Here is a 24,329-nt window from a genome sequence, read left to right on the forward strand (position 1 = left end):
TATGATATCATATAATACAATTAGCCGCAAAAAGATTTCATAGATAGCCCCAAGGCATAAATCCACGCGTAGGCAAGATCATACCAACCATATACAATTGGTATAAGGTATGGTTAATGGTTAAGAAAAAACATTGACAATAAGCAAGCAGAAGCAATAAGGTACTAACACGAAGCAAGCTTCTAATCTGAATAGACTACCTTATACTAATTGTATAATGGTTCTTTCGACAACTTAAAAAATGTTTCCTCTTGGGATGGGCATTTTCGTGTAATGGTTAACCAAAAGAACCAAAAAAATAGAAAAAAAAAACATTTTTTTTGTCATAAATAATAATTTAGAAGTATTAAAATCTGACATTTTTGAGTAAAAATAGAGTAAAAGGAAAACCCGTATGTCACTCGTAAATGTAAGCGAAGTGAAGTTTCTATACATCATGTACTTAAAATCTGAACACTTGTAGAGTTATCTTACTGTAGAATCTTCTAATCTCTCTTCCTACTTTCATCGTTTTAATAAGTTAGTAATTGAGAGTCTATTTATTATACACTTAGTACGTTTTTTAGGCTTATTTCGTTATCGATATCATATAATACAGACTATCTCTTCCAAAAATCATCGCTTAAGTCATTTTTCCATTTGTAGGGGAGATCTAGGTTACCAAGGCGCTCAAAATTAATTCTGTTTAATTTTCTACAGTTACCCGATTTGATTTTGGTCCTAAACGCCCAGCTATATGGCATATTTTTATTTTATCGTCTATTTATGGCTTCTTTCTGAATTCGCGTTGAATAGTTATGTAGGCAAACGCAAAAATATCTATATACATATGTAATCAAATTCTAACGATTCTAAATAAATATATTAAATTTATTTATTTATCAAACGATACTACAATTTTTCATAAGATATACACTTATGAACCAAAAAATAGGTTTGAGCGTCAGGATTCGAGAACTGCCTATTTTAAAATTAAGTGACAAGTTCTACGATCAGAAAACTGATTTCCAATGACTCGTGAATACATTTATTATTGTTATTATTCACAATTATTGTCGATAAGTTGTTCTATATTCGTGGGCACATACGACTTTGTTTACCTGCAGGACTCTACACGGGTTTGGCACCCTGTATTTCAGTATCCCGAAAATTGTGTGCTTGTAGGGCAAGCAAGGTTAACAATTATTTTTTAGGATTGTTCTCAAAAGTTCTTAGAACCTAGACACAGAAAGAAGTTCAGATGATTTACTTTTTCACTCAAGGGCAATACTAAGGTGTCAGGGTGTTGCTCTTATACCCGGATATAACCTCTTTGGAAAGCTTGTAAAATAATGTTTACCAAGTAAAATCGTCATCGAAATGTCACCACTTTGGCAAATAGTTGAATTACGATTTTTAATAAAATCTTTCACAGGAATTTGCCCAATTTCATAATTACGATCGAGTCAAACGAATATCTTGGTATGAAAAACAATCCCAACAATCGAAGTCAATTTCTTGGGTGAATTTCGTTACGTTCTTTTTACGATTCTTTGTTGTACATTTCGCTGTCGATCGTGTCAAAGGTCTTGAAAGGGGTACAGACAATAAGGAACCGATTAGAAAATTGGGTTCGCGATATCTTTATTTCGGATTGCGACACATCTTACAATTAATTGTTTTTAAAAGCTTAACAACAGTCCTGAAATTGTACCGTTCTTTTTAAAGATGTTAATTTAGTTTCAAATCTGACTAGGAAATTTTTTCCTTGTTGCCCCCAGCGAGCAGCATAATCCATCCTATTTTTATACCATACACCCATATAGGGTGAAATGGTATATTAAAGTCGCCAAAATGTATGTAACAGGCAGAAGGAACAGATAGAGACATCAAATTTGGTTTATATACTCGTTTAGTTAGCGCGCAGAAAATAATTGTTCCATCTTTTTGCCACGCCCCCTTCCGCCACCGGAATTTACATAAAACTAATTTTCTTAAAAACTATAAAAGCTACCGACATTAAATTTGGTATGTAAACTAGCCTAATAGACGCGCAGATATTGACTATTTCAAAATTTTACCACACCCATTTCCGCCCCCACAAATTAAACAAAACTGATTTTCTCGAAAACTAACAAAGCTAAAGTCACCAAATTTAGTATGTCTACTGGCTTAGTATGCGCTCAGAATATATATACTTGAATATGTTGCCACGCCCACTTTCGCCTCCATAATTTAGAAAAAACCGATTGGCTCTTGCAATTTTTTGACCATCGCGATCATTTGGCAGACTCAATAATCTTATCTATTTCTACCAAACTACCAAATTTGATTGAAATCGGACTAGAAACTTGCAAAATATACGTATGAACGTATTCGCCGTTGGCTAGTGGCGGCGCTAGAGTGCTCGTGTGTTTGTAGAGTGAGCGAGATAGCATATGGCATGTTGAAACAATTTAATACACATACATTTGGTTTTCGAAATTTTAAATATTTGTTTTACCTGGTGTACGGTATACCCTAGTCGGCGAGACGACTTACTTGCTTCATTATTTTTCATCATGTCTAGAACACACCTATTATGTTCAGGCCGTTTTTGGGTTAACCGACTAAAACGGCCGACATTTTTTTAAAGTGCTTCTTTTATACTTGTTGCTTACTTATTTTACTTCATGATAGTATTAAAAATCTTTGAGAATCAATTTTCTATTTTTTTTATATGCACATTCTGAGGCTCACACGTATTGATTTACTTGAAAAAAGAAACTTGATTGCGAAGTTGATATTCATGTACATTTATTTAGCTATTTGTGCCTAAATTTTTAAAATTTCCTTTTTGTTAGTTGCTTAAAAAAGTTTTCTAATCGAGATCGGTGTGGGTTTTTAATGTATAAGGATACTCAAGGTGGACCGGCAAAATACTTACATTTATGCATTTACTATGTACTTTAATTTGAATATATTTCATGGCACACAATAAAATAAATGTGTACGTTTTGCATCTCATGGCACTTGCACACACGTCACATTCAGTAAAATGAGTGAGAATAAATAAAGTGTAAAACGGAATGAAATCAAATTTGGCGAAACCAAAGATATTCCAAATTGGTTTGTATATAAACATTTCGAGAAAAACAAATTCAATTTTGTGCGAATTCCAAGCAAAAGAATTAAAAATGTCTCCTTCGATTACTACTTCACTTGAGTATTTCAGAGCAAGATCTAATGTCGTATGAGTTACTTGCATTACGAATACGAAAAGTAGGTACTCCTATTTATTGTTTGCCTCAAATTTTATTAAATTAGTTAATAGAGAAGTGTAAGTCAATCAACATTCTCTCAATATAAGATTTTAAGGATTATTCGAAAGAAACTCTTAAAAAATAACAAAAAAAAACTTTGATCGAGACTCACTTTTTCTTTCACTTTATTATTTGGTTTTAAAGATTGTGCAGTCATGTCTGACTTATTTATGTATGTTCGATTTGTATTTAACTGACACGACATAACGATTGTACGCTAATATATATAAATTCTAAATCTAAAATTTATTTAAGTGGAAATATTTCTTTAGGCATGTTGCTTTGACTATATTATTGACTGGAATAATATTTTGCAAATTCCGTCTACTGTTAAAATATACAAATATTCTATCTAACACAAAATATTGTCGAAACTTAATTTTAACATTTCTTCCTTTTCCTTTTTTTTTATTTTTAGGAAATTGATCCTGAGCGTCAAACTGAATCGTCTAACAATGACAACGAGGACAAAGATAAAGAGGTAAGTACACAAAAAAATAAAAATCTTTAACTTCAACAAGAACAACAACAACAAGAATAGTAAGAAATAAGAATTTCACACCCGGAAATAATTAAGGAAAAAGAATTTATTGAGTGTTAAGCTTTAATTTGTTTATTCTTTCTGTGTCTTGTCTATTAACTTTTCTTCTATAGTTCATGCATATATATATGTATATAGGTATGTTCCGTCACACATTGTCACAAATTTAGATTCCTCCAACGTTTTGGGCGTCCTTCAAAGTAGCTGCCGGCCGTCTGCTGCTGCTGCTGTCTGTTCCAATTAGCGACTGACCCATTTGCGGCCAAATAAAAACCAAAGAGACAGGCTAACTTCGATAGTGCCGATGGTTGTATACCCTTGCAGGGTTTTCTCTTACTTTTTCCCAACCTAAAGAAAGTGGTGCAAAGTGGAAAAAATATTTTCTCTAAAAAGTCGCATTTCCGCAAAAGAATGGCCTACAAAGTCAAGCTATCGAAGCCATTTATTCGTATATCTATGATATAGTTATTCGATCAATTTTTTTGGAATTTTAGATATAAATTAAATCTTTGTTTATTGATATTCGCACTAGAAGCGCAGAAAAGTTTTTCTCAGCAAAATTACTTTTCGAACATTCTTTCATTTAAGGACTATTTGGGATATGGAAATCCAATCTCAATCATAAACTGATATGGCTATATGAACTTGTCATGCTGATCAACAATATATTCCATTCATATACTTTCATCTATGCGTTTTACACACTTTTAATCAAAATGAGTATGCTCTTTTTTCTTGGCAAGGGTATATACAAGAAAAAGAAAACTAAAAACCAAAAATTATGATTGCCATTTAGAAAGTGCACACGTGGCATTGCGCGCATTTATTGTGTGTGAGTGTGTGTTTGTGTATATGTGTAAGTGTGTTCCAATGCAAATCCTTTCATGGCCGAGGTCAGAACTATTAGTGCGCATCCAATTTACAACAAGTTTTTGTGCATTTTAACAAACCTGTTAACAATTTATTTAAACGCAAGTGTCTCGCTGCTGTCCGTCCATTCAACAGAATCTCGTCTCGTCTGTCAGTCGATATTAAAAATTACATATTTTTCCTAAACACTTTGTCACTCTCTCTCTCTATATATATAATATGATATATCGCGCGTCTCACTGTCTAAGATTATTATTGTTGTTGGTGACATTCTCAGCAGACAATTGAAAGCAATTAAAGACAAAAATTTATTATGCCTTACCATAAAAATATACCAAAAGGCTTGAAGAAATTGTTTTAAGTGCTTGTCTATTGAAAAATCATTTACATATCCTTTTTTTCAACGAAATACTTTACAAATATTTAAAAATTAAGTGAGGATTTCATTTAAAGGCAAACATATAATAAGTATATTGACCTCGGTATCAGTTAGGACTTTTAAATTCAATGAAGGCTTCAAGTTTGTTCAAAATAAATATGTTTATTAACTATATAAAAAATAGATAATAAACATTTCTGTTTTGTAGTTGTAGGTTTTTGAAATTAAAACTACTACGATAATTTATACATGAATAATGTAAGAAAAATTGTTTTCATGAACCATAAAGTAATAACAAATTAAGTTATTAAGTCAATTGCTCGTTTGTTGATCTCTCAAAATACTATATATAATGATTCTTAATGGATGTCATATATAAAGTATATAAAAGATCTAAATGGGGCAGCAAATTTTTAATTTAGTTTACACCTTCAGTTCGTTAGTAGAGATCACCGAAATGTAATCAATCTTTTCTCATTTGACATTTGTTATTAATACACTATTGACAAATTGGTCATATTAGAAACGTAAAGACATTTGGCAAAAAAAAAAAAAAATAAAATAAAAATAGATTTTATACTATGAGAGAATGACAGGAATATTTAAATACATAATGCATTTAAATAATAAGCTATAGAAAGGGTATTTAAAAGTTTAGAGTGTGAGCGCGTTTTTTTTTCATATTTAGTTTATGCGCACTTTTGTCTATTCTCCAAGTGTCAACTAACCAGGACATAGCCTCTTTCTCGCGTTGATTGACGATGTCAAGTGTTTTGCTTTCTACAAAGAACGTACATAAATTGGGATGAAATGAGAGAGGGAAAGGGGCAAAATACTTTCACAATTGTCTTTTCATTTTCTACCCATTTGAATTCTATAACAAATTGGGCAATTACAAAAAAAGAAAAACATGCCAAAGAAGAAGCAGAAACAGAAGGATGCAACAAATTTCAAATCATTCAACCGACGTACATTGAACTTTGTGTGCCGAAAGAGAAACAAACAAAATTTATAACGTGCTGCTGCTGCTGCTGCTGGTAGCTAAATTTATACATTTTGCATTTTGTAATTTAGGCAAAGGCATTTGTTTCCTCATTCTCGGTGGACTTTCTTCTACTTTTGCTTATGTGAAGACGTTGGTCATTGGCTATTTTTATAGAGCCATCGTTTGCAATGAAGAAAGTAGTGTGTAAATTGTATGACTGACTGCAAAGAAAAACTTCTGGCCCACTTATAGAAGGCAAATTGGGAAGCAAAAAACTTTTACCCAAACAACAAACAAACTCGCAAGGGGAAGAGAGAAACATAGGGGAGGACTGCAGGAGGGGGAGTCCTAAAAAATGTTTTAAATTTAGAAGTATTTAAAAATAAAATACTTTTATGTTGCATTCAATGGTTTGTCGCCTCCATTTCGTCCCAAGTATCCATCCATCCATCTTTCTTTCCTTCAACCATTCCTTATTCTTCTCCCTCTCTCTCTTTCTCTCTCTCTCTCTCTCTCTCTGTCTGTGTCTCTATCGCTGTCTGTTTTGTGCATATGTTGTGTCAATGACTGTGTTTCGCCTTTTGGCCCAGTTTATAGGATGAAGCAAAAGCATTATGCACTAACCACCTGACCCCAGCATAGTTAACACTTTTATGTTCTCGGACATTGGGCCAAATACGTGTGCGATTTACTAAATTTAGACTACAGACCCACCACAACCAGGTGAAAGAAACATACGTTCCCCGTGAATTTCTTCTGATGAAGCAGACAGAGCGTAATTATATGGTAGATATATCTACTACTGGTTAATCATATGTTGGTATTTATGTGTTTCCTTTTGTCGTCTATTCCTTTTTTTTGTACTCAAGGCTTTAACACATATTCTCCTGATTCTCCTTTCTTTCTGTGTGTGTCTGTCTCTCTTTTATTTATACCGTTTCTCTTTATTGTTGTTTATTTTGTTTTTCTACTCTTCTTTGTGTATTTGAATGCTCTCTTGCGTTTTATTTCTGATCGTGCGCTAAGTTTCTTTTGCTTGCTTCGTCGGGGCGGTTTTCAAATAAAACATTTCAAAACTTTTATGAGCAACACAGTTGAGTTTCGAGCGGCCAGCACAACGGATCATCCCCCCTATATCAAATCTCAAAACAAATCAAAAGAATAATAACAATTATAAACTAAAATAATTGAAATCAATCACAAAACGTAAATCCAGTTACAAGATCAAACCACAAAAAGCTGTCAAACGTGTCAAAAAAAAAAAAAAAAAAGTATTACAATACCTAACTAAAAAAAAAAAAAAACAAACAAATTGCAATTCATTATTAAAGATCAGTTTATTATGGCAGACGAGTCAAAGTTGATTTTATACAGAAGTCACAAGTTTCGCAGTTTTCAATATACAAAAAACTTCGCGCGGTTTTACCTTATTTAGTCAGTTTGTTTTTTATTTTTTGTTGGAGTTGATTTTTGTTTTTGGTCAATTCAAGTTTTGTCAATTTGAAGTTTCTATTCCTCTCTCACTCTTTCTATCTCTTTAAATGGTCAACAATTTTAATAAGTTTTTAATTTTTCAATTTGTGTGCCTTAGCCACAAGCTGAACTAGGATCGATCGATCTGAACTCAAACAGAAAATACCAAAATTATTTTAATGGCAATTTTACCTTGGCATTAGAAACTAGGTCTCCCTCCTCATTTATTTTTATTAATATTTCCTAATCCTTTTCACACAGTCTAGTAATAAACCTATGGCCTTTTTCTTATTTAAGCGATTTATCATTGCCAACTAAAATTTCCAACAAAATAAGTTTTATGTTGACTGAATTATCATGAATATATTGCTGCAGCAAAGGCCAAACAATGGCAGATAAACACACAGACACAAACAGATGTGCCATGCCGCCGACGCCGCTTTTCATTCATAAGCATTTCCATCCTCTCAATCTTGTATCTCTCTCCCTCCCATACATGTAGCTATAGATAGACAATTATAATATTAGCAGAAACACAGTCAGGCAAGCAACCATCAAATCATAAATTATATATTCATTGGAAATTTTGTTGAAAAACCAACTTGAATTTTCTCTTTGCCGGTATTTCACAATTTAAGACAAAATAAAGAGGGATTTATAAACAATTCGTCAAGTTTTTGTCATGTCATTGTGTTATATGAAACATTGGAGTCAACTTTTGTTTAGATTTTGTTGGTTAAAGAGTCTGTAATCACAGATTCTACAATCACTTAGTTCCAGTTTAAATTCACCTTCAATTAGCAATTATTAGGCGAAAACTAAAGCGAAAAAAGTTTAACCATTTGTGTCTACATTCTAGAGTAATCAAATTGTCCTTCTTTTTAACATTCAGCCTAGTGTAATGTAAAATTATTTCTACAATTCAGTTTTTTTGAGTTAGTAAATTAAGTCAACTAGAAAATCATTCATTTTATGTTAATATAAATGTTTGAAAAATAGATTTTCACAGTCAATATCAATTACTAAGGCCATGTTAGAGTATAGAGAGATCAGTAGCATTTAACAATTTGCCCCTTTTCATGTTTGTTGTTTGAAACGCGTGGGCAGCGTAGAAGAAGCAGCAGCAACAAAAGCAGGAACAACTTAAAATGTTAACACACACACACAACACACGCATACATAGACAGAGTGAGGAGAAGAGAAATAAATAAATAGATCAGACAAGCTTAAAACCCATAGATCACTTTGTAGTGTATGTTTTTTCAATAGCCAAAGCAATGGGTGGTGGTAAGGGAAGAGGCAAGAGAGATGGGAAAGAGGGACGAGGGGGAGAAAAAGTTTTCCCCCAGCATGGCAAAATAAAAACAACTAAACTTAAAGAACCGAAAAAAAGAAATTAAACGAAAATGTCAAAATTTATGTCTTGACGTCATTTTCAATTTTCAATGGAAAAGAAGCAGCAGCAACAGCAGAATGCGCAGCAATGGCTGCACGAAGGGGTGGAGAAGGGGTTGAAGAAGGGAATGGGGGCAAATGGGGTAAACCACATGTCAATATTGCGTTTTCCACATTCTAACGTTTCGTTTCGTTTAGGTTTTTCTTCAATTATTTTCCTGGATATATTTTTGTTCTTTGGCTTCGTTGATTGTGTTTACCCTCTCTGCGTCTTCCTTCTCTCAATCTTTCTCTCTCCCACTGTTTTGTTTATGCCAATTTCAATGAACATGATTTTTAAAAACATTTTGCTTTCGTTTCTTTGATTATATATATTTGTAATCAGCTTTTATATTTGCGCATTTAAAGGGAAGGCAGGCAGGAAGGCAGAAAGGCGAATATCTTATACCCTATTCCCTAATTGGCAATTTTATTTAAATTATGATTTCCCCGAGGCGCAAAAGACATTGGAAATGCTCTAAATAAATTTTTGGTCTTTAAACGTAATTGCAATTTGGCATTGACGATTGATATATGCTTGTGGTTTGTTGGCGTGGGGAGGGTAAAAAGAGGAGAAGCATTAATGATTAATATTTTCTTAATTTCTCTGTCTCTTTGTTTTTGTCCTATTTTGTGTGGTTTTAGCCAAGTTTCATTAGCTTCGTTGATCGTCATGTCTTTTCGCTCAAGATCGCGCACTCAGGCGCCTCTCTCCAGTCGTCGACGTTCACTTTCTTCCAGCTCTAGGGTAGGATCAGCTGGTGCCTGTGGTTCTGGCGTCTCCTCCTCCACTTCGGGTGTATATAACTATAATGGCAGCAGTTATAATGGCAACAGCACACGACCTCTAAGCACTGGCTATTATCCCAGCACCTCAGCGAGCAGCAGCAGCTATCAGAGTCCCTATGCCAGTATATATAGCTCTAGGGAAAGTTTATATGGCGGTGGTAGTGGTGCCAGTGGATATGGCAGTAGCGGACGTAATACTTCATCAAGCGGTGGCGCTGGCGGTTATTATGCAAATGGTAATGTTTGCAATCGATATGAGTTCTTGGCGGCTCATGGCACCGCCAAGTATCATCATCAGAATCACAACAATCATCAGCATCATCATCATCATCATCTGCAGCCAACCGCAATCAATGGTGGGCAATCGTCATTAAACGTATCTTCATCTACTGCAGCCTCCTCATCAACCATAGCTCCAGCTACAAGCAATTCTATGCCAACATCTGCAGCATCCGCAACTAAAACGCATCACAGTAACCGCTACTATATGCATTTGCATCAGCTACAATCGCCGAACTCTGCCTCCTACCATCATCATCATATTGTTGTGAGCAGCAGCAAGCTCAGCAATAACTATGTGCCAACTAAATCAACGTCTGCCCTCCTCTCCTCTTCTTCTGCTAACTCGACTGCCTCTTCATCGGCATCGTCCTCAACGAATGGCGGTGGCACTTCTAATTGCACCTCCTCAACAGCATCCAGCTATGACAGTCCACGTTATGGGTCCAGTGGCTATGGCGCAACATCGTCGTCTCCCTACAGCAGCAGCAGCAGTGATCATCATCATCATCATCGTTATGTTAGTCCCTATTCGAGCAGCTATGACAATGGTGTGACAACAGCTTCGCTTAGTTTCAAATCACCCAGTTTGAGTTCTTCCAATTCGTTCAAGGGTGGCTCTTCGCGTCTCTTGAAGACCAAATCCCTATCCACATCGAACAGTAGTTTAAATGTCCCAACATCACCATATAGCAGCAGTTCAACAACCGGTGGAGCAACTGCAGTTGGAGCTGGAGCTACTGTGGCAGCCATTGCGGCCACACGTAGCAATTCGTTGCGTGAGCAGGAACGTAAATCCCGTAATCGTACACGTTCTCGCAGTGCAGCGCAGCGTTCCATCAGTGCCTCATCAGAGAAGAGTGAGGGATATGAAGTAAGATTTTTATCAATAATTTCGTGGGTCTGGATGTGAGGTTATTTCCTCGTCTTATTCTTGTTGATGTTCTTATTAAAAGTGTATGGCTATATTAGTTGCAATTCGAATAAATTTCTATTTCCTTACTTTTTTCAGAGTGGCAGCGAACGTACCTCTCGCTCTCGCTTGGGTAGCACAGCGAGTACCGCAACCACGAGCGCGGCCAGCGATACAAAATCCTCAAGTAGCAGTAACGATAAAACAGAAAATGGAGATGGTATTGACTACAAAGCGCTTTGGGAAGCGGCCAAGTAAGTATCTACTAGAGATAATAAACACGCATGTGTTGCTTCAAAATCTCGAATGAATATTTTTCGCCCTGACTCGGCCTTATCCCCATGAAAGCACGAAAAGGCTTAAGAGAAAACGTAATCTTGTGAAGGCGATCGGCGAACAGATACGAAGTGCAAAACTTCTTTACGACTTACACTGAAAAGCATGATCCGCAGTGTTTCCGAGCACTTTTCTTCGGCAATATGCTCATGTTGCCAACACACATTTCGACAAGTCCGCGCTTATGTCGCATTGTTTGTCGTTTGCGCTCGTTTGCTTACACATACATTGACAATAGCGAGAGGATTTAATTTTTATTCTCTCTAACCTTCGGCAAGCACTCGGCTTTTATCCGTGAGAAACTTGTAACTGAAACATTGGGCAAAGTGGAAATTTAACAAATTTGTCGTCAATTGAGTGCAACAGAGCTAAGAACAGTTTTTTCAGATGTAACCTGTGAGCAGAGCGAAACAGGTTCGCTCATGTCGAAAAGCTGCGAGAGACAAAGTAACTCGTGGACTCGCTCTCTGATATCCTTTTTTTGGTTTTTGGTTCATGTCCTCATCAGGTCAGGCCCCCGTATTCATCATCTGTAGTATCATCTTCAAATCGCAAAACTGTTTCAAATCTTTAATAATTTTATTTTCAATTGCAGATTGGAGAACGATAAGCTAAAGCAAATGCTCAAGCAAAAAGATGATGAAGTTGTCCAGACGCGGGCAACACTCGAACGATTTGCCAATGCTGTAAGTACTAGTTGAACATGTATATTTAATGCCCAACATGCCACGCCTACTTCATAAATAATATACACATATGTACATATATATACGTATGTATTACTAGTAGCAGCCTCTCTCAAAAAAACTCAACAATAATTACAACCAACAAAACAAAAATACAAAAACAAACAACACACCAAAGAAAAAATAGCCCATGTTCTGCCGGGCTCTGCTCTGCGCTCTCTCTTCCTTCAAGCCATATCCCTTTAGAGGGAAGGGCATAGGAGTTGTACTCTTTGCTGCTATTCCACTCACTCACTCACTCCCCAAACAAACACCAATCCACCCACAAAAACAACAACAACACGCTCTCTCTTACTCTTGCTCTACATCCATTTTTGGCTATTCTCTCTATCTGCCACTTTCACTCTTTTACAACATTTTCTTCATGATCATTCTGGCAAGCCGCGAGCTCTCTTTTTTTTAAATTTATTTTCCTCGCGCTGCGCTCCCGTTTTTCTGTTTACCAACAAACAAAATAAACACTGTCCAGAAAAAAAAAAAAACACAACTGACAAGCAAACAAACAACCAAAATGGCTAAATTCCAATCAAAAAAAAAAAAAAAAAAAACAAACAACAATTTGTTTCATTATTTCACATTCGCAGACAACGAAAAATTCACTCTCTGAGATTGAGAAACGTGAAAGAAGAGCTATGGAACGCAAACTTTCCGAATTGGAAGAAGAGCTCAAGGTAATTACAAACGAGTCCTCTTTTAGCTACACTCCCAACAAAAAAAAAATTACATAATGTTAATGTTGCTTCTGTTTGTGTTTTAAGAACAGGAGTTGCTAAAATAATTCAGTTTTCATTTTTACCATTTCAAACAAAAACTGTTTTTGTTTTTTGCGTTTAATTTTTATTTTTATTTTTACCTAAATATTTTTTTGTTTTATTGTTTTTGGCCAGAAGAGGCAACAATTAACTTAACTTTTCTGCGCTTTGTGGCATGATTTGAGAAAATAAAAAATTTTGTTTCGCTTTGTTTCGTTTGATCTTGATTAACTAATTTATAACTTAAGTTTCCTTCTTTTTTTTTTTATTTGAATCTACCTTCTGTTCTTATAACCCAAATTGGCCAAAATACGCAAAATTTAAAATCAAAAACCCCCTAAGCCTCTCAGCTCCCTCCCCACCCCCTCTACGATTTCTCTGCTCACTGATTTCTGAAGCAAGCAATCAGTTTTCTATATCGATAAAAAGGAATATAGTATGTATATATATATATATATATATATATATATATATATATTTCTTATTATTCATATTTCTTATTATTTATATTTGTTGATCAATTTCACTTGCTTCAATTTAAATGATTTCTTATAATTTTCCATTTAACTTTTATTTGATTTTTTTTTGTTTTTTTTTTTTTGCCAGTTTTTGCTATTTAGGTAATACCCCCATATACATATAGAACATCTAGAGTTATGTATCTAGAGAGTTGTCTGTGTGTGTGTGTATTCTAATGGCACAAATTTTCGACTTATAATTATAATTGATTTAATTATCTTGCTGGATGATATATGCTCCTTGCTGCTATTACATATTACTTATGCTCCTCCTCATAATCCTATATCCTTTGAAAAAAAAAAAAAAAAAATAGTTCCCAAATCGCTGTACAGAAGTTTTGCTTTAATTTTTCTATAGTATCCCCTTATATCGAATCTACCCACCCTCAGCCCGCCCATCATAATGTCTCAACCTTATCAATTCATTATTCTGTGTGTGTTTTTCTTTATTTTCTCATCTCAATCTCATCTCAACATCATTTGACTCTATCTTTCACTTCACTTTCCATCCATTACCATATTCATCATCATCATCATCATCACGACAAGAACAAACAACAACTAACACTAGACATTAATCAACCAATCATTATTCAGTCATCGATCCATCATCATTCGTCAGTTACTCATAATTTCAAACCCATTCAAATCAATCTCATTCTCTCATGATTCTCTGTGTGTTTGTCATCAATTCTCATCTTTTATGATTTTGTTGGTTTCCACTCCCAACTTTATTCCACATGTGTTTCACGTTAATCGTTTTTACGTTATACGTTGCGTTGCGTTACCGTTACGTTACCTTTATCGTTACCGTTACCACCATTAAAAGGAGCTTCAATAAGAGCTCCTTTTCCCCACCCATATTTTTTGTTCCTTTTTTTTGCTCCCTTTCATTTGAAATCGCTCACTGAAATTTGATTTTTTTTTCTCTCTCTCTCTCTCTCTCTTTTCTCTCTCAATCTCCGTCTCCCCACGATGCGCCTCATCAATCGATATCGATCAAAAAACAAAAAAAAAAACAAAATCTATATATATATAAACATGCCGCCACATATATCAAAATGTATCAATATCATGCGTATATCTTCTTCTTTTCTTCGCCATCCGGTTTTTCTTTTTTCTTCCTTTTTTTTGTTTTTGTTTTATTTGTCCACCCATTTTTTATAGCTCTTGCAGAAGCTAAAGACTGAGAACGATCGTCTGCGTGCCGAGAATCGGGCCCTGACACGAGTCGTCTCAAAGTTGACTACATCGGCACAGAGTCAACTAGCCAAAACCAAATAAATAAGAGCAGCTTAACCAAATAAAAAAAAGAACATACAAAAAAAATAAAGCATTTAATTTGTTTTAACACTGAATCAAATCAAATCAAATGAATCTAAATCCAAATCAAACACCTAAAACGCACAACAAACACCTATATGCACCAAAGAAAAAGAACAACAAAAAAAAGTTATTACATTATTATATAAATTATTTAATTTGATGTAGTTATTGAATGGATATATGACAATTACTATATACATACATATAAATATATATAATCGAAAAACAAAAATAGAAACTAAAGAGAGAAAGAAGCAACAACAATACAAGGAGTTAACAATTTAATAATAAATTTAAATACGATTGGGACTGGTAATTAAGTAGTTAAATACTTTAATTGCACCACTCTCTCTTTCTCTCTCTCGCTGTCTCTGTCTCTATCTCTATCTCTGTGGCACTGTGGCTCTTTTTCTCTTTAGTAATTAATATTCAAATTTTTTGCACAACGAGAAACAAATTGTTCAACTTTTGAAAAGAGTTAATGCGAATTTAAAATGTTATATATAGATTAAAAAAAAAACAACAACATATATTATAAATTATAGTTATTGGAAAAAACAACATTTACACAATACATACATATAAATACTATATAAATCGTATATATTGATTGTAAATTAATCAAGTGAGAAAAGTGAGAAAAACCAAAAGCTCAACGTATTGAGCAAAAGAAATGCTGAAAAGTGTGTTCTATACCCCACCATAATCACCACTATGTACTACAACCACCATTCAGCACCGCCACCACCATCAGCACCACCCACGACCACCACCAAATGGGGCAACAGAAGCAACAGCAGCAGCAGCCGCAACAGAGCCATCATCAGAGTCAGAGGGATAGAAAGGGAAAGGTGCAGAAAGCAGGAAAGCTTTGCCGCTCCCTCTCTCTTTCTCTCGCCCTCTCACTCATACTTTCTGTCTATCTTTTCACACGCTTGTGGGCTTGTGCGTGTGGGTGTATGTGTGCCACTCTCTCCTTGTCTCCCACTCTCTTTCAATCTCTCGGTCTCGCTCTTGATCATTTTGGCAGCCATGATCTTGCACCAGGAAGCTTTACGGTAAATGTCCATCTATTGACACTGACCAAGAGCCATATTAAACCAAAACAGAAAATATATGTATATAGATATCTATATATACATATATATATATATATATATATATATAAACCTGCTCGACTTATCAGCTGATTGTTGTTTCTTTTTCTTGTTACACAAAATCAAAAAATAATATTAATATAATATATCAACCTAAATAGTTATAACTTTTAAATTGTTATTTATATAAGAGTGTTTCAGAATGAATCAATTATGTCTCTTAGAAGAGTTGAGGGAACTGAGGTAATGCAAACGCAAAGTATAAAATGTATAGTAAAAACCAAGAACTCAAATCAAAATTGATATTGCTCGGTTTGGTTTTTGTTTTCGAACCGATTTTTAAAACGTAAATCGATTGGATTTTTGGAATTCGATTTTTATTACACTGTCTAAAAGATGAACACTTTAATGGCGAATACTTTAAAAACCAAAGCGATAAGTTTTTATTTAGCGATTTGAGAAGAGAGAATATATTATAGAATTGAAAAATTGAAATGAAAACCAAATATGAACTTTGAAGTTGTAAGCCATGCTTGGCTTTTCATCGCTACTTCCAGTTGAAATTCCCAACTGGTTTTAGTGTTAAAGTAATGCTATGGCCTTACAATTCTAGAGTGGCTTATTCGAATGATTGAAATAAAATATGTCACAAAAATAAATGTCAGGCATATAGTACAGAAGCTCAATTAGAATTCTTTAAATTTAACTTAACTTAACTTACCAAAAAACAATTATATTTAAATTGAATAAATTAAAAAGAATGATTTAACCGAGAACAGACAAATTATTTTAGAAACAAAACCGATCAATTTATTCAAGATCAAAAAAGGTGAACATTTTATGCAATCTCAATTGGAAAAATAGAAAACAAACATATTTAAATTAAATAAATTTTGTTAAAATTAATGTGTATTTGGTTAACCGTTTACAAAGAACTTTTTCTTTGTCAGAATTAAAAAATTATTTATAATTCGACCTTTTGAAATTAAATCATTTTATTATTATTAAATTATTAAATTAAATTCTTAACAAAAAAGATATTCTTTTTTTTAACAGGCTTTATCCCTCTATAGCAAGAATTTGCTTTCTCTTTAAAGCTAAAAATTTGAACTAACGTATAGTTAGATCAGAATTAATTAAAATTAAATTTCTAAATCTCTTATAAAGCTTTAAATAAATAGAATTTGCTTATTTAATAACAGACTGAGCCCTGAGCCCTTAAAATTGTTGTTTTGCAAAAAAGTCAGTTAAGCCAAAAATTCAGATAGTTAAACTTTTAATAGACATGTTTTTTTCTAACGTTTGCATTTCCTTTCCCATCGAGGACACCGCTGTCTCTTTACTCTCGATTCGAAATTTTTTTTTAGTTGATTTTGAAACACTCACGTTTGTATATATATAAAACACACACACACACACACACAGACACACCTTTTCTACAATTAATTTAATACAATAATGTCTACTTATTAAAAAAATGTTTTCAAGAACAATACAAAAAAAAAACGTATTATTGTTGCCTTTGTTGTTTAGTTAATATATATTTAAATACATATGTATACATATATGTGAGTTATATATACATATATATGAGTATATACATGTTTATTGTTACCAAAAACAAAACAATTATGTTCTGTTGTGTCCTCTATTTGTTTTGTGAGTTTTCCAACAAACAAACATTGAGATATTTGGAAAAAAAAAATGGTATACTATAAAATAAAACCAAACAAAATCCTTTCCAATGTCGTTTCTAAATCAAAACTGTTGTTTCTTTTGTTTTCATCAATGTTGTTGTTGTTTTTACGATGATGATGATGATGATGATAATGATGACTCCATCGAAGACATCATCACTCTTGAAAATCAGCATTTTTCAATTCTCCAATCAAGTTTCCATTAGCAGTTCCTCTCCTCCCCCGCCAGCTTTCGATATGAATTCATCAATGGAGTATATATATATATTATATACCTAAGATACTCTCAATTGATTCCAATTTATTGTGTTCTATTTACTTGCATGATTGTTATACACAATATCTATTCTGGATTAGGTTTGAAAATTGTGAAAATTGTTTGTGTAGGTCTTTGTTTTTTCTTACTAATTGTTTGTTGTTGTTATAATTGCAATTGTTGTTGTTGTTATTATTGTTATTGCTACTGCTGCTGCTGCTGTTGCAGTGTATATTGACCATGCCCCCGTGCCCCTACAAGCCAACCCGCCCACTAAAGCAAATTACCTAACTTAAGCATGAAATGAATATGAAAAAAAAAAAAAAAAACTATTACTACTTACTTTCCAACTAACAATTATTGCCAAAAACCCATACGTCCAACATTCAGATCAGACGTTATATATAATATCTATATATACATACATATGTATATGTATATTTCTTCATTGAATTTCTACTAACTAAACTATGAATTGACATCAACATTTTTATTTGTTTGTATTTTATTTTATTTTTCATTTTCTATATATTTATTTTTCCGTGCCCTTTTTATAGCAACTCGATGCCTACAAATCGGATAATCATCGCCTGAAGGAGGAGAATGCTGCTTTGATTAGAGTAATTAGTAAATTAAGTAAATGAAATCAATTGAAATTATATGTTTTACTTTAACAACAAAAAGAAAACAAAAAACAAATCAAATCAATCAACCAACCAACCAACCAACATGGGAGAAACAACAAACAAATCTATATCAAGATGAGAAGATGGCAAAACAAAAGAAAATTTCAAAAACAACTTCTTTAAACTTTTTCATTTCATATGTTGCTTAATAATATAGTAAACGACAGGATTGAAACATTATATATACATATATAGGCGAAAGAGATATAAAGTAGTTTGAAAACGATTCACACACACACACACACACACACTATATATATATATATATATATATATATATCTATTTTTGTGTTAGGCATTTAAGGCATTAGGAGAAAACAAGAAAAACAAAATATTGAAAAGAAACCATTCGAAAATCGAGTGAAAAGAAAGAAGAAAAAACAAAAATCGTTAAAAAAAAAATTGTTTCGTTTGTGTACTACTATTATTATTACTGCTACTACTACTACAACAACTACTACTCTATATACATACATAAAACTATAAATGTTTTAAACTATATAATTTTTAATTTGTGTATTAACTAGTTTTTTTTTGTTTTTTTTTCCTAAAATTTTCTTATATAATGCATTCGGTCAAATTATTAGAGCGAAGTAAATGTTTAAACAAATTCAAAATTCATATATGTATATGTACATCAATATATACATATATGTAAATATATAGATAAACCTTTACATACAAATTGAAAACATATTCATCAAATGAGCCCCTAGTTACAGATTAGTTTAACTATAACACACACACACACACACGAACAACACACTCATATATATATACATATATATTAAACGAAATTTTTTCATATATAAATTATGTCTACACACACACACAGACACACACCAACAAGCTAAAACATTTCAATGTGTTAGTTATACAAATGCATTCATATATACATATATTTATATAACAAAAAACAAACGTATAACAGTTTGTAAAATGAAACAATAAGAAGAGCAGTAGAAAGCAAAAAGCTAAGGAAAGCTAAAGAAAAGAAGAATAGAGTTTTGAAACCAAGCCCACGCGTCAACTTACTAAGAGAAACCAATTAAACCATTATATTGTATAGTTCATTTACAAAAAAAAAAACAAGAAGAGAAACATAAAGTTTAGCCCGTATCAAAAAAGGTCTGTTCATTTCCTAGACTGAACCAGCCAAACTGATGTAGAAAAATTTATAAATTTCTTAACATTTATAGTTTATTTAGTTTCTTAGTTGAGTAAAACACAAATAAATTTGAAAATTATACTAAACAGAGATTCTTAAAGTGGGCAATGATGTTGGCAAATGTTAAATTTTTTTCAATGAATTAGAATAATAACATTATTCTGTCTGTTTGCAGTATTTCAAAATGTTAAACATAAAACATCAAATAAAATACTTAACAGATTCTGTTGCTAATTTAAACTTTTGCAGGGAACTACTTTGAAAATTGAAAAGAGTCAAGTCATTTTAAGAATATTTGAATAATGATATTTTACAGTTTGAGTTTTGAGTTTACTTTTTGTTCAATTCTTGCCATCTTATTCAACATACGAAGCATTACTTTTTACACTCGAAATATGTCTTTGGCTTCTGTTAAGAGGATATTTTGTCCTTATCTTACCAGTGGGGGTTAAAACAAATCAGTCAATATCCCATTTAAGAACCAGCCAATTATTTACAATATATCCTTTGGTAATATCCGACTTTTGAAAATGTTATTTCCTCATGAATGTGCCCTATGATGAACGATAATTTTGGTTGTTCTCAATTAAGCAAGGATATGAACGCAACATGTGATAATCTGGAAGACACATTTTGAAATAATTTCCAAAAATGTAAAAATCAAAAATGTTTCTTTACTCAATTGAGGAAAAACTGCATCATAAATAATAAAGATTTATAAATTTTTACTTAACTAGTTTTGGCAAAAGTTAGTCAGTGTAAGAAATGAGCCAAACTTATGACGTGCTTGATGTATATAAACAACTAAATATATTAAATGTGTATAAACATATTGTTTATGTGAAGCAGCATCAACAGAATCATCGTCGGTTATTAACAAGTAAAAAAAAAGAGAGAAAAACAAACATTTTTGCCAATTATTTGTTTGGATTCTTGTTTCAATGGCGCTCTAAATGCTGCAGGGCTGTCAAATTGCACTAATTGCTTGGGGGTTAACTCAAGATCTTTTTGCTATCCTATATCTATATGTTTTAAATTATTTAGATTTAGTTTTTAAAGTCTAAAAACCCAAATGAAAAGGCAGTGCAACTTGCAGCCCTGCTAAATACACACACACACACACACACACAAAACACATGATTAAAAATTGAATATTTTTTTTATAACAATTTATTGTTGGCAACCAAAATTTTTGGTTTATGCACTTGAAAAGAAACGTATTATATGTATACCCTGCGCCCAGCCCTTACCACCCATCCATCGCCCCTCCCTCGTACTATATACAATTTAATTTCAATTTTAATTAGAACACACACACACACACACACACACACATATGAATCATACGCATATTTCTGTTATTTATTTAATTCGTTTAAGAGATTTTGTGTTAGTCTTAAAAACAACAACAAAAAAAGTATGTAAAAGAAGAACTATAATGATGAAAATGATAATAATTATCAAAATATAAGAAAGAATGTGGAGAGAACCAATAAACCCCCCCACACACACACACACACACAAACTAAAGAAATTATGAATTGTGTGTTAAATATGTGAAATTGAGATAAACAAGCAAAATATATATAAAAAAATATATATATTGAAGAAAATTTGATTCAAATACGAAACTTAATAAATGTGATCGCAAGTAAAATAAATTTGGTCTTATTTCTTTTTGTTTTCCTGGATAATTTATTCACTACTTAAAAGAAAACCAGAGGGCCGGGGCTAACTTCGACCGCGTCAAAGTTTGTATACCCTTGCAACATTTTTGGTAGCTTTTTACTTACCTATAGCCATCAAAGTGGAAATAACGAAGATATTGATCACACGGCACAGTCATTAAGGGATATATTAAACTAACAAACGTTTAGTTTGAAAGCAATCGCATCAAAAGTAAGGAAGTTATTGACAAAAGTCACTGTTTTCGAGCGATTGTTCCTATGGGAGCTATATGATATAGTCACCCAATCTTGATCAAATTTGGCATAGTCTTTTATATCTGTAATTAACTCACCAATAATTTCACGTCAATAGCTCAGAAAATAACAAAGTTATTAAGAAAAGTCAATGTTCGTGACTTTGCCATTTGTATGGGAGCTATGTGATATAGTGATCCGATCTGGCTGAATCTAAGATATACAACCACTGCAGTATATACAATTGCGTTGATCCAGACGGACGGACGGACGGACGGACATGGCTATTTGAACTCGTCTCGTCATGCTGATCTTTATATGGTCGGAAATGCTTCCTTCTATGCGTTGCACACTTCTGACCAAAATTAATATACCCTTTTTGCAAGGGTATAAAAATACAGCTTTTGTATCTGATATTTACAAAAAATGTCTTATTTGCCGTAATACGGCGAATCTAGGCGGAGGAAATGAGGAAAAATTACTCCCAAAAGTATGCAATAAACCGACCAAGAATTCGATTTTTGAAACTAATGCCACAGGTTAATGTGGCAGAGTCAACTATTTGATCTGCCCAGTTGCAGATGGTACAAAACTCCAATGCTCAATAGCATGTGGAGTGGAGTAAGGAAAAATAAGTCTTCTCCTCTTCGAAGTCCCGAAAGAAGTCATTTTTATATTTCGGTTTCATAAGTTAGAGCCATGACCCATGAAACAGAATTTTTCAGAACATGTTAATGTAAATACAGTGGTAGAAACTCCAATAATCTTAGACAAATAATATAAGAAATCTTAATATATACAAATTTAAGTTAGCGATGACGTCTCCTCCAACACCAACCTTATGAGCCACCTAATGTTGTCTAATATCAGTGCGTTTTTCATAAAATTTAAACAAATGTTGGTCTTATACTCTCCAAGATAACTCTACCCCAGTTCCCCCTCTATTTGATCCACAAATGTAGATAAATCGCCGTGATTGCAATTTTTGCATACAGTCAAAATTACCTGAAATTATTCAGACATGTTGGAATAAACTGTTTGAATCACTTTTTTATCACTGATGTCTTTAATTCATATATCGACTTATACCCTTTTAAGTTTTTACATAACGTAGATACCTCTTCCCCATCAAATAACTTGGATAAATAGAATATTTTTGCGGCAAATTTCTGTGAAAACCTTAATAGAAATAACAACAAATAAAACGTGCATGGTAACTTGTCATTCCATTTGATAACTGCATAAACAAATAAATAAATGTTTTATAGTGTATGTAGTTAGATAATTTAACTGATAAGTCCCCATTAGCGTTAAGTAAGCAAAAAAGATAATAGAAACTGCAAATATTTGACTGCAACACTGACAAGAAATACTAAACAAGAAATGTCTAGATGTGCCATGAACTATGTAAAAATAGTGCATATCTATTAAAAATTAGTTATTTTACAAAATTATATTTTTATAGATTCGAATCGAAATCGCTTGCAGATTGGTTTGGGCTAAACCTAAAAAGAAACTTAAAGTGGTACACCATAAATTAATGCACTTTTTCATATCACTTGCATTGTCAATAGACTTATCATTAAAAGGACTCATAAACAGTGTCTAATAAACTGCAATTTTCTCTATAAATACAAAACTGCAACAACTGAAGATTTTTAAGATCAGTCTTCGTCATATCATTGTAGCAAAATGTTAAAGATTTGCATATATTTCATTTGTGTTGCATTGCAAATTAACTTAATACTGACACAAAATTGTGAACAATGTCAGACGGAAAATGCGATATATTGCGATAATCGAACCTCTTATTACTTTTGCGTAGGTAAGAACAAAAAAAAAAGAAAAAGCCCAAGTTGGAAAAAGAATGTAAATTTGATTTTCAGCTGGAAGCGGGCCGATTGGCCAGCTTAATATCTGTCCTGAGGGACAAATATGCACGAATACTATGGATTTTTGTGTACCGGAATCCTCGGTGAACGACGACACTATCCTGGATGTCTGTAAGGAGAGTGAAGAGGAAATCGATAACGTAAATGGCATTGATTGCGAAATCTGCAATGGAACAGATGGTACCTATGCGTGTGTCAGTAAAACACAATATGCCCTCTGTGTAAATGGTTCAGTTACGAAATCCAACGTCTTGGATTGCGCCACCGATGAAGTTTGTGTGCTAAGTGCTCAAACTGATTACAATAACACTTGTGTGCCCAGCTGTGCCCTCTCATTTGTAGGTACACCCCTTTTTAATTAATTCTCTATGGACTAAATTCATTTCATTTAATGCACAGTTAAATCTGGAGGCCACTTGCAGCAATGATGTTGTGGTAATTCCAACTGTTGCGCCACCCAACAAGGATGCCATGAAGACAATTTGTGATGGCATCGATACGACATCCTTGTTCTTCTATACTCCATATGCGGAGGATACAAATTGCAATGGCTTCATCTATTGTCAACGAACAAGTGTACAGGATACCGCTTGGGTGGTCCTCTATTTGACATGTCCAACTCCAGCTACGCCGTACTATGATTCAGCCAAAAGGATATGTGTCAGCACCAGACCAACTAATTGCTAGAGAAAGTCACTAAAGCATTTTAGATGACTTTGGCTTAGTGTTTCAATTTCAATCTTACTAAGTGTAAAAAATTCAATTCGTTGGTTTTACAAAATCTTTTAAGCAAAAGAAGAGCAAACCACATTAGGTTATATTATTCAATGGTATATCGTCGGAGCAGAAATTGATGTGAATTTGCACCATCAAAGCCTTACTGGTAAAATTTCAATATCCAAGGATAAATAAAATAAAAAATTAAATAAAACATCCAATCAGCTGTCATATTAACTTCTTCTTTAATGTGTTTAAAGGACATTAAAAAG

The 24,329-nt window shown here is 33.1% G+C and overlaps 2 protein-coding genes across 6 annotated transcripts; both read left to right on the top strand.

The window, feature by feature from the left end:
* Positions 1 to 9,608: 9,608 nt before the first annotated feature.
* LOC124459654 (putative protein TPRXL) lies at positions 9,609 to 18,546 on the top strand. Of its 5 annotated transcripts, none has more exons than XM_047011934.1 (6): positions 9,609 to 9,988; positions 10,148 to 10,905; positions 11,044 to 11,198; positions 11,876 to 11,966; positions 12,611 to 12,697; positions 14,464 to 14,614. In XM_047011934.1, the coding sequence occupies exons 1-6, from the start codon at positions 9,637 to 9,639 to the stop codon at positions 14,578 to 14,580; spliced, it is 1,560 nt and encodes a 519-aa protein (XP_046867890.1). In that variant the 5' UTR covers positions 9,609 to 9,636; the 3' UTR covers positions 14,581 to 14,614. The 5 variants fall into 5 exon arrangements, with proteins under 5 accessions (XP_046867890.1, XP_023033878.1, XP_046867888.1 ...); XM_023178110.1 differs by having other exon boundaries at positions 10,448 to 10,905; XM_047011932.1 differs by lacking the exon at positions 14,464 to 14,614 and adding an exon at positions 18,230 to 18,546 and having other exon boundaries at positions 9,609 to 10,905.
* Positions 18,547 to 23,122: 4,576 nt separating this feature from the next.
* On the top strand, positions 23,123 to 24,258 carry LOC26529452. The gene is made up of 3 exons (XM_015177595.3): positions 23,123 to 23,273; positions 23,335 to 23,678; positions 23,740 to 24,258. Exons 1-3 carry the CDS (start codon positions 23,141 to 23,143, stop codon positions 24,025 to 24,027), a joined length of 765 nt encoding a protein of 254 aa, XP_015033081.2. The 5' UTR covers positions 23,123 to 23,140; the 3' UTR covers positions 24,028 to 24,258.
* The last annotated feature ends 71 nt before the right edge of the window (positions 24,259 to 24,329 follow it).

This window comes from Drosophila willistoni, assembly GCF_018902025.1.
Source record: "Drosophila willistoni isolate 14030-0811.24 chromosome XR unlocalized genomic scaffold, UCI_dwil_1.1 Seg143, whole genome shotgun sequence".
NCBI lineage: Eukaryota > Metazoa > Arthropoda > Insecta > Diptera > Drosophilidae > Drosophila > Drosophila willistoni.

Coding starts and splice junctions, on each gene's coding strand:
- LOC26529452 (XM_015177595.3), top strand. CDS start 23,141: ATGTTAAAGATTTGCATATATTTCATTTGTGTTGCATTGCAAATTAAC. Junction 23,274..23,334: donor CTCTTATTACTTTTGCGTAG/GTAAGAACAAAA, acceptor TTTGATTTTCAG/CTGGAAGCGGGCCGATTGGC. Junction 23,679..23,739: donor CCAGCTGTGCCCTCTCATTT/GTAGGTACACCC, acceptor TTTAATGCACAG/TTAAATCTGGAGGCCACTTG.
- LOC124459654 (XM_047011931.1), top strand. CDS start 9,637: ATGTCTTTTCGCTCAAGATCGCGCACTCAGGCGCCTCTCTCCAGTCGT. Junction 10,906..11,043: donor AGAAGAGTGAGGGATATGAA/GTAAGATTTTTA, acceptor TACTTTTTTCAG/AGTGGCAGCGAACGTACCTC. Junction 11,967..12,610: donor TCGAACGATTTGCCAATGCT/GTAAGTACTAGT, acceptor TCACATTCGCAG/ACAACGAAAAATTCACTCTC.